Source organism: Anticarsia gemmatalis, chromosome 13, assembly GCF_050436995.1.
Source record: "Anticarsia gemmatalis isolate Benzon Research Colony breed Stoneville strain chromosome 13, ilAntGemm2 primary, whole genome shotgun sequence".
NCBI lineage: Eukaryota > Metazoa > Arthropoda > Insecta > Lepidoptera > Erebidae > Anticarsia > Anticarsia gemmatalis.
Window position 1 is genome coordinate 9,105,286 of NC_134757.1, and position 11,221 is coordinate 9,116,506.

The following is an 11,221-nucleotide window of genomic DNA, read 5'->3' on the forward strand; positions in this document are numbered from 1 at the left end:
GTTCATTGAATTATTGAGACGAGCGTCGAAATTGGACGCGCGTGTCCACGTACCGTGTACTTGAAATGTACTTGCAGAAGTGAAAAAGGTGACTTGGAGTGATGAAATCTTTTACGTAAATATAACGTACAAAAAATGCTAAATCCCAAAAGATACACAAGAGGTAACATTTATTATCTAAGTTCATTATTGGGTAGCAAACAATGAGTAATGAAATAACAATCACATGATAACAAAAATGACAATGGCTTGCTGTAAACATGTTACGCGCGGAGCTTAATCTGATGTGACACTAAGTTAACAAAAATGGTACAATCATTTTAATATGTTCTCCTTAACAAAAAGTATTAAATAGGTTGCAAAGTGACTTCTAGCCATACGTAAAGTTTATCCTTTATCACAATATTAATAACAACTGAATCAATAAAGTTGTTTTAGATAAAAGTTATTGAATATCATACGTTATCTCTGAATGTGCATACACTCCAACTGAAATTAATTGAAAAGATTTATATTTCGGGAACTATATAGAATGCAATAAATGAATAAAGATAACATCAGTCAATAGAAAGACATGATACGTGTTTTAAGTAAAAGTTGTAGATAGTACGGTAATGTTGAAGTGTGAGTGAGTGTGTAGTTGTTGACGAGCGTGTGGCTACAGTAGCGAGTACAGGCAAGCCCGACCCTGACGACCCGGCCGCCGCCCGCACATGCGCACTCCTCACTACCCACTACACAAATCACAATATGACGCCGGCGGACAACACGACGTCACTAAAATCTCTCAAAATAAACATTGTGAACCCTCAAAAGTGAAAATTAATAAACCATTTATTATATCGGTACATTGTTTTACAATATCGTGCGGTACGCGAATAGACACACACGCACGCGCGGTTCTATGTCAAAACAAACCAGTGTTTTTGCGATATAAACATGGGCGAACGTAAGATCTTGCTTTTTATTCTCTCCGTGATCGTTTATTGTGTATACAGTGTGCACATGTGGTTTATGAAACAGAATGTACAAGCTAATGTTGTGGAGCCCGAAAAGAATGAGCCTGTGGTAATACCAGACATTGATCCAAAAAATGAAACGACGTCAATAAGTCGCGTTGTAAAAACAAAAGCCATTCCCTTGTTTATGAAAAACGCGTGCAGCGTTTTAGAAGTGTTTACTGTTAAGCCGGAAATAAAATGTAAAAATAAAATGGAAGGATTGAGTACCGATAATAACACAGTCACCGTTATAGGCATCACTGTGTTTCTCATGATACTTTTGATACACGCTATACTGGAAGCGATCAAAGTGAAGGAAGATGAAAGGGCTAGAAGGAAGCTGAACCCTGATGGAGAGAGGAGGCAGTCATTAGCAGAGTTCGCTAATAAGAAACCGTTCGTGCGTCGAGAGTCGAACAAGTTTAGTCAGCAACTGTTTCAGATTGCTGAATCGTTTGTGTGTTCAAGTCCAAAGGAAGAGCCAAAGAATCGTCGTCAGGTGAGACAATATACAAGGGGAGAATCTATTAACTCGTACTTGAGCGAGACGCGCACCAAACCTCAGGAGGGGTCGGCACCGGCATCAGTTAGCGAGATCACTACGGCTGAACGGAGACTCGTCAAAAGACAATCTGTAGCCAGACTCTTCGGTATGCACTCTATTTATAATTCTTATTCTATTCTCGTATTAACGTACAAAGTCGATGATATAATTTATGAGTTCATTTCAAATCTGCTCTTTTATTGATCGAAATTTTAATGTTACGAGTAAAAATTGTGAATGTAAATGTTTATAATTTTAATGTTTTTTAATGTTCTATCTCTCCTATCACTGTTTTTTATTTTCTGTTTCATAACAAGGTCTGTCTGACGACTGAAAAAGATTTTCAGGTAATTGGTGTTAATCACGCTCGTAGTTTAGAGATGAACTAACACTTTTTTCAGTAGTTTCTTGAGTATTCTTGACACTAAGTAGTTTGGTAATCACTTAAATTGTTATATGCAACACCTGAACGTGACGGCACTTCTTACCCTAATGCAGTTCTTTACAATTCAATAAGTTTTATATTGTGCATGTAAACAGATAGTATCTCTTTAATGCCCTTTGTGTACACTCGTATACACTCAAATCCGTCAATACCCCACACAGTAGGCAACTTTGTATGTAATCAATTCAACTCACAGTCCATTGAACACATGATTACATTCCAAATGGTTAATCAAAGGTTTCATATACAGATTGTACTGGTACGATAATTTTCTGTAATCGATAGTATCTTCGAGTTGTGGTGGAATTAGTCGGCACATAATTGGCTTTTAGCAGTAGCAAATCGGTTTAGTATGGAAACCCCTCCATGCGATTTATAATTACTGGAACTTATGAACATGCTCGATGTTGATCTGACGGTAATTGGTACATATTTTACATAACGATAATCCACTTGTGTACGTGCTCTTAATTAGATATGATTAGTTGAACGCCACTTACACCTTATCGATCGATTTTGAGTAGTTGGAATATTATGTTAACTCTAGCTTCAGTTCTGTAAATAAAATATTATTTATTAATATCTAAATATTTGCAGGGTGTCGTAAGTAAATTATATTAATATATTGTATCTAAGTGAGAAAATGTGTTAGCTTTTAAGTTAATTTAGCGAACACTCCAATAACTTATACTATTAATAGGTACATCAAAGCGTACCACATCTTTAAACCACAGTTAAACTGCGAAACGTTAGTACATATAGCAAAAAAGCGATGTTAGCAATGTTTGAATAGAATTAATAACAAGATTAGCACAAAAGGAATATCGTTTTTATAATTTCTGCAATGTCATAAACACATTAGCGCAAAGCTTTCGCTTGCCTTTGCCAAAGCTTGCACGGTGCCAAGTTATTACGCCACAAAAGATGATTGAAAGCCTTTTCAGTTGACTACAAGTGTAACTTTGTAGTATCAATGTTCTAAAGGAAATGCTTTGAAGTTACGCCTCTGGGCTTCGCTTAGCCTAGAATAGAGCAAAGCTTCTGCAGACGAATCGGTATAAAGTTTTTATATAATTTTGTGAGTAATGTTGATTCTGTTTGTTGTGTTCAGGAGCTCGTCCAGTTCCAATGGTTCGTCGATCATCATACCCAGCCCTGCCTCTAAACCCTGATATTCAAGCACTGATGCTAGGAAGCCGACAGCAATCAGTAGACAGCGATGACGAAGGTGATGGCAGAGGACGCCGAGTGAGGATCATACGAAGATTTTAAACTTTTAACAACTGACAAAGTCATTTGTCGTATCTCTAGTCTTCGCTATCGCCTAATTTATTCGATGTTATAATACCTAAGGTATTTTTGTATTCGATATCTGCAAAGTATGGTGATCGTTTAACGTTATCGTTGATATTTGTCGTGACGACAATAATTTATTTAGTTGACAATGCTTAGAAACACAGAGCAGTCTATCTTCTCTGTGCTTAGTAAATCTAGTTGATTTTGTAGGCAAATTAATGCAATGCCTTCATTTTAGTTAGAGAATATTTTCTAGAACTTATTTTTTAATAGTTAGATTGAGAATTGAGGTACCATCTCTAGATAAATAATTTTTATTCAGAATCTAAGTGTACCTTCCCTTCCTGCACTGAAACGTATTTGTGATTAAGCTTTAACATTTTGGCAAACAATGAAATATTACTACGAAATTGTACGTTTGTTAAATAATTTCCTAATTTTAAGATGAGATGTAGCCAAAATGGCATTTTTCATATTCTAGTCATGAATTTTCCAAATATATAGCTGTAAAACAAAAAGATGTTTATGAGCATAATATTTATTCAATATTTTTAAATGTTTAAGATTATCCATATCAGATACTTGCTAGATACCTTTAGCAAGCATAATTTAGTATTATTCTTCTTGTCTTATTCCAAATATTATTATAATATAACGCTCTCTAAAAGTTAGCATTTATACACAGGACGTAATATTTAGAATACTAGAATGAACACATATTTATTAGCAAATAATAGATAGCTATTGCTTTAATAATTTTAAATGTCTACCTCTGAATTTTTCGTAATTTATTTAAATACGACTTTAATATTATAATGTATTTTATCAATGTATGTTTAATTACATGTAAATCGATGTCTCCCTAAATTCCTATAGAGTTAAGAAATAAAATTCTTCTTTCTAAGCTCTTAAAAATACTACCAGTTGTCGAAGACTTTCTATCGACGCATAAATGTTTTATTAAACCACCGAGAATGTGATATTGATTAATATCAAAATGTTTGATATCAGGGGTAAAGAGGAAATGTGAAATAAAATGAAAGTACATGTGTAGCTTGGGTCGTATTAAATCTTGAGAAGGGAGGCTTAATGTAACATCAATCGAAACGAGTGAGGACGTTTGTTGAAAGGATATAGTAGTAGTACCCACAGGTTGAAATTGAAAACGTGTAATGTGTCAGCTATTTTTGTTGAAATGATTATAGTTGCAGTAAAAGTATTCGAACTATCTTTACCTTCAATTTAGTTGTGTTTTTATACAGTGTTTTATACAGTGGGCGTATATTAAGCGTATTTGTATGATAGAAAATATTGAGCTCTCAAATCTATAATTTGAGACTAGCATCGGGCACAAAATTAAGGACACACGACAGACTTTTCTCTAGTTCTGATCCATGTTTTAGTCAATGGAGTTGACGTATTCACTTAGGCCATTTGTAAACATGACTACGTAAGTCACGGATCCTCAACGATTTAAGTCTTCAAGCGACTACCGCCATACAAATTCAATCGTGGGGCAAATGTACAATCCTGAATAAATTCTACAATCGCTGAGTATCGGAGATTTGTTGACGGCCTTAGTCTAAAATCATTTATATTATAAACATTTAAGTTCCCAATTATCTAGGCAATTCTACCTAGGGAACAAATAGCTATACTTCTATGCACTGAACATATTATTATGCCTGATGTGTAAACATAATTATCTTAGTTTAGACTACAACTGTATTGTAGCATTTAAATAAGCATGAATTTAATTTCATCCTGTGTTCATCTCGAACCTTACCTGAACTGATGTGTGATGTTTAATTACTTCGAAGTCTGATCTTAAATCTATTTGTACTGAATGTGTGATAATGACATAAATGTATTTATATTAGTGGACACAGTCAAGTATGTGATCTTACATTTTGTATAGCACCTTTTGTGAATTATAAAGAACCATGTTTAGAGGATTCCGTGTAGATTTTCCTGAAATAAATCAATATTATGGACTGAATTGTTTCATTTGAACACACAATATCATAAGTTTCTTTTTATTAAACCCATTACTGTCCCATTGCTAGGCAAAGGTCTCCTCCTAAACGAGGAAAAGGGAGGTCGTTGGTGAGGTGAATCGGGTTCGAGCTGTCGACTACTTGCAAGGGAGGTGCCAACTTAAACCACTCGGCTATCACTGCTTTCATTCATGTTAATAAAATAATATGCATTACTTCATACATAAGTATTTTGATATAAGATTTATGGGTGCTCGTAAACTGATCGATCAAAATGCAATCGAAACAGATTCAGACCAGACTATTCTTCGCTTTAGCAATCAAAACGAAACGCATATGGAGCATATCAACGTTAATGTTTTCGTCTAAAACATCAAATATCGGGGATAAGTAAATACCTAGTCTAAATAAATGTTATTTATTTGTTAAATCTGTTGCATTTTTCACAGTTCTATTGAACTCTGGGTTCGGGGGATTAGGAATTTAGAGTATATTTTAGTACAAATACGAAAGCTAATTCTAGACTTGTTGCTAATGATAGCTGTGCCAATTTGAACATGTTAGGTCTTTGCCAATTAAAATAGAGGAAGTAATATCTTGTAAACAAACTGCTGAATCTTTACTGATTATAATTGGACAACTTAGTAAAGAGCCTTGTATGCAAGGTATGGATTTGACAAAGGTCTATAAAATTCAGAATTTAGAACATCAGTGATCCGCAGGCATTTTTAGAGCTGTTTGCCAGTAGCGATTTAGCTACTTAAGAAAAAAATATATATTCTTCAAATCGTGCATACCAAGCTGTCGGGTTATCTGAAAAGCTACGAACACAAATAGTAGAAATCATTTTAACAGCTTCCTAGAAAACTCATTTCTTTAATGTTGTGTTTATAAAGACCTGATTTTCTTGTTTGAATTCATACCAATTAGCAACAGAAAAATTCCGGATCAAAATAGCTCCTATGAATTAATGCATGCGCGTTTTTAGCATTGATTATGACACGATGAATTCTTGTCTTGTTCCTCATTAGAGTGGTGCCAAATATTACATTATATCAATTTATATGCTTTTGGTGTCACACTTTATGAATTATAAGTTGCATTTGGATGTTTTCCTATACTGGGTTGAAATTAATTAGGTGTTCATAGATTTAGGAATATCTGAGCGGTTGAAAAATGGTATCCGCAAGGTGTGAAGATTGATATCGGCTCGGATGTTGTACATCTTTAATCTGTGTCATCAGTTTGTTTATTAAATTTTTACTAGTTAAGGCATAGGTTTTTACTTCTATACCTTTACCTTAGCCAAAAACATATGATTACCTATCCCCTTCGAATAATTTTATAAAAAAGGGCCTCCTTTTCGTTTTTGTAAGTTCTTCGATTTTATATTTTCTGGCGAATATAATAATTGCGCAGTCATAGTTTTACAAATCTTTTACGGAAAACCTATAGATTATTAAAAAATTTAGTATGTAATAAAACCAAATTTACGTTATTGGTGTCATGTAGGTAGTCCAGTGCCATAATAAAAGTATCACAAGGTTTTTTACTAAAAGGCATTTAAAATTTTACTTTGTTTAGCTGAATAAATTTCGTAACCACCAGCTTAGTATCTTAAATCTACAACAGTGTATTACATAAACAAATTGAGATCTATCATTCAAAATTATGAACAGCTACCAATACGTTAATAGCGTGGCACGTGGCGCTGATGTTTCATCAATGATGCGGACTCGTTATTTGTTATTGTACTCCGAATGTCCTCGACCTAACGCCAGCCGACGGGTTGGACTCACGCCAACAACACCAATACAGAACGTATCACTCCACCTTGTATTGCATTTTAGTTCTGTTTGTTATGATATTGTGGAAAATTGTTTAGGAGTTTATGAGAATTAAGAATGCGATTTTTTTGTTTTTGTTTAGTCTTTGAACTTGAGATTTTGAGGATAAAATGAATCGTATTCATACAACTGTATGATTAATATTATACGACGATGCTTCCATAATATTGAAGTCGACAATTTGTTTTGGAAAAAAGTCTTGTATAAACATGAAACCAAAAATATAAATTACTAAAAACCATAGTGAAATTTTACATCATAGTCTTCAGTAAACTCATAAACCAGCGGAGGAATCTAATAGACGACCGAATAATTTAAAAGAAAATCTATAGCAAAGACCTTGTTATAGTTTTAAAAATAATTCACGTGCGTCCGCGCGCGTTTCGATGCAGTCTTCTTCAAACGGGATTCACGGGAGCGCGCTTCTGTCTTTCATGAAGAAAAGTGGGAACTTACGATACTGTTTAAAGTTCTAAAGCTTTTTAATTAAATATACACGTAAATTACAAGTATAGTGCATTACTTGAAACAGTATAAAGTGAAGTGAAATATGAACCGTAGATTTTCGCGCAAAATTTCAACGTAAACATGGATTACAATGAAGAAATGATACCAAGCACTGTTCTACACTGGAACTACAGAGGCTTTACCGAGTTTCCTTTATACCAACTAGAAGGCGAAGAATCGGAGGTGACGGATATATATTTAAAGGAGAATCTCTTGACACGTTTGCCAAGTAACATCGGAGTTTTAGAGCATTTAGAGAGTTTGTACGTTAGCGGTAATGATATAACGGAGCTGCCTAGAGAGATATCCAAGTTACGATGTCTCAAGTGCTTGGATGTGAGCGGGAACAGGTTGAAGCGTATTCCTGATGAGATCGGCGAGGTGCGGAACTTGAAGTTCCTGATACTAGACGAGAACGAACTGACGGAGTTACCGCTAAGGATCGCTGAGTTAAGACGACTACGGTACCTATCGGTTTGTGGTAATTTCTTCCTTTTTTATTTAAACTATGCGTATTAAAAAATGTGTTCACTTTGTACAGATACTTTTGTGACACGTTTATTGGTTTGTGATTTGAAAATCTATTGTAATTTCTATTAATACCGTGAATTTTCGTTAGTTCTTCCGTTAGTTCAAATCCCGACGAAAGGTACTTGTAACACACAACTAGTCTCGACAAAAACTCAACCAAGAATAAACTATTTCGCAACCAACTTATCTAAAAAATATATTTTGGTCTCGATTCACGTGAATGCCGGCTACGCCGTTAAAATCAGTTTTACTAAAATCAATATAACGGGTTGCATTTATAACATTCAAAGCAGTCTTCATAATGCTTTAAATCATCTGCAGGAAGACACAGGCCAACTGAAATGAAATCATTAGTTTTTACGTATTAAATTTTAGGCTAAGATTTGATTAGTGTGAAATTTCTTTAGATTTGATTCGTTGTTATAGTAGGCACCTACAAGTAGTTCTGTCTTGTCACTGTTTAATGCTGACATGCATTTCATAACACCACCAAAAATAAGAATTCAGCACAGCTTTTCCTGAAACAAGTTACACTACAAACCTCATTTCCCATCCATCGCGTAAACCGTACTGTACTGTGCTAATACGTTCCAGTTACAGTTTTACTATCCCTCGTAAAGTTAAAGACAGTAGTTCTACCGCCTCAGATAACAATCTATCCTCGATAAATCAACTTTAACGTTTCCTCATTGATTTGGTTGACCCATTTAGCTTGTTTAAAGGGACCACCTAACAATGTTTGAGTTAAGTAGTGTTGCGTTATTTTGAAGCGTTAATGAGAGTCGAGGATGAGATAATATACAAAATAACATGGGTTTTTATGAGTGTAGTTCGTAAATATACGTTACCAATGTTGTAGTATGTGGTTGTGGTGTAACACCATTTATTGATTAAAGTCTTTCAACTGATGTGGCATAATTATTACACTACTTACAAGCAACAACAACGATAGAAAATTATAACTTTGATAATACTAATCCCTATATAACGGCAGCAGATAGGTAAATACGAATGTTTTTGAAAGATTTTTAGTTGATGACAATTAGAATCCGCTATAGTTCTGGAATAGCTTATATACCTATTGTTTTTAAGTTTACTTAGTAGGTACCTGTTTTTTTTTATCCAGATAGAAAATATTCTTCTTTCACTTGATTGAAATAAAATTACCATTTTTTATAGACAGACATTACAGAAAAGTAATTCATTAAATGCTTCAATGTCAAGTTCTATCTAAAAATGTTTTCCGTGGGACGATACTTATTATGAAAATATCCTGAGGCATTCAATTACTTGTAAACTTGTCAAGTAAATAAGTTCTTATTATAAGTTTACGGGGAAATTGTATTAACCTTGTTTATTGTCAGCTTTTTACCTTTTATAGTTGGAAATACTTAAATAGGCAGCTATCACTTTCATTGCGTAGGTTCGCTAAATATTGTTCCATTAATGAATTAGTTTGGCGGTCTATTTTTATTTTTAAACATAATTCGGTTATACTTTTCAGAACAAAATTGCTGATAGCTATATGGAGAACGCTTGAATTTTATACAACATAAATACTATAGTTTCTATATTGTAACAATTTTAAGTTGACGAGAGGACATAAATATGATTTTTGTATATTCTCTCGAGTAGCTATCTATCGATTAGATAATTAATAATTATTATTGGCAAAATAGATATTCTCTGGTTCATTCAGTAAATAACGTCAATACTTTTCAGATAATAAATTACAATGGCTACCTCAAAGACCTGTATACAACTACCACCACTGCGAATTCAGATTCTGGAGAAACTCCAGTCTGAAGACTTTGCCGTACTCGCTCTGGTATCACATGTTTAGAGATCAGCAAACTAGATGTCTCAATATTGGGTAAGTTTTGATGGTACTTGTATTTGCCAAGTATTGCCAATAAACCGAGCCACTCACAGGCATCGTGTACACACGTGCTAAGCAATAACAGCGTAAGATGTTGTTAATGAGTATGCTCTTACGCCCTTTCCTTATTACGTTAAAAGTTTTCTTGTGTATTCCGAGATTTTCTTTATTGCAGGTGTCTTAGTGCTGGAAATAGTCAAAACGCGAACAAAACAAACTGCCAATGTAAATTAAGAATACGTCAAGATTCTATACAATGGGAAGTTTTAATGGAATGCCCTCCACAGTACAATATAGTGTTAGAAACAAAATCTCACAATCCACCGAGTCTCTATGAGATGTGCAAGAGACAATTCTACCAAATGATGACAACGGCCGTAAAGAAACTAAACCCACAAACGTACAGCTTTTATTCTGAGCACGTGAGAGAGAATCTTTACAACGAACATAATAACAACATAATAGATCTACAAGATAATTTTCAAGGTTTCAATATTGGCACTGGTGAAGGAAATAGAAATTATGATGAAAACGGTAACAGCTTTAAACCTGCCATCGTGAACGAAAGCCATAAGAAGTTTTCCAACGGTTATTATGTGCCGGCTGATATATTGAAAGAGTATTTTAGTTGCCTGCCCAGTTTTTTGAAGAATGATCTCAGTAATGGACCAGTATCAAGGTGTGAGAATGTGCATTGCAAAAGTCCAGTATTCGATCATGCGTTTTATGAATTTTGTTTTGGGTAAGTCTGTTATTCGCTCTAGAATTTATATTTATTTATTATCCGATTTAAACATTTTTGAATTACACTTTAAGGAAATGTGTATTTGTTTTTTCAGAGAAATAGTTCTCATTGACAAAATTGAAGAGATTCTTCTTAGTGCAACATTCTGTTCAAAGTCTTGTGCCGACTTCTGGAAAAGAAGTAAAAATACAATACCGTGGACTTTAGCATAGAAAAAGTATTGTTAGTAAGTTATTTGATTAAATGTTATATTAATTTTTTATGGAACCTTTTCATTTCCTATTTCATTTCCGTGAAAATACACATCGCTGGAAGTAAAGATATAGGTGAAGGTGAGCGCTACGGTTTTCTTCATCTTAGTTTCATGGCTGATAGACAAAGAGTAGGTACACAATTACTACCAAACTTTATACCTAGAGGACATTGACG

General features: G+C 34.1%; 2 protein-coding genes across 4 annotated transcripts; both read left to right on the forward strand.

The window, feature by feature from the left end:
• The first annotated feature begins 510 nt into the window (after positions 1-510).
• LOC142977925 (uncharacterized) lies at positions 511-5,274 on the forward strand. 2 transcript variants are annotated; one of them, XM_076122055.1, is made up of 3 exons: positions 511-1,651; positions 1,863-1,892; positions 3,102-3,228. In XM_076122055.1, exons 1-2 carry the CDS (start codon positions 940-942, stop codon positions 1,877-1,879), a joined length of 729 nt encoding a protein of 242 aa, XP_075978170.1. In that variant the 5' UTR covers positions 511-939; the 3' UTR covers positions 1,880-1,892; positions 3,102-3,228. The 2 variants fall into 2 exon arrangements, with proteins under 2 accessions (XP_075978170.1, XP_075978169.1); XM_076122054.1 differs by lacking the exon at positions 1,863-1,892 and having other exon boundaries at positions 521-1,651; positions 3,102-5,274.
• Positions 5,275-7,504: 2,230 nt separating this feature from the next.
• Positions 7,505-11,054, forward strand: LOC142977974 (uncharacterized). 2 transcript variants are annotated; one of them, XM_076122129.1, is made up of 4 exons: positions 7,505-8,118; positions 9,891-10,041; positions 10,223-10,789; positions 10,864-11,054. In XM_076122129.1, the coding sequence occupies exons 1-4, from the start codon at positions 7,719-7,721 to the stop codon at positions 10,892-10,894; spliced, it is 1,149 nt and encodes a 382-aa protein (XP_075978244.1). In that variant the 5' UTR covers positions 7,505-7,718; the 3' UTR covers positions 10,895-11,054. The 2 variants fall into 2 exon arrangements, with proteins under 2 accessions (XP_075978244.1, XP_075978243.1); XM_076122128.1 differs by having other exon boundaries at positions 10,887-11,054.
• Positions 11,055-11,221: the final 167 nt, after the last annotated feature.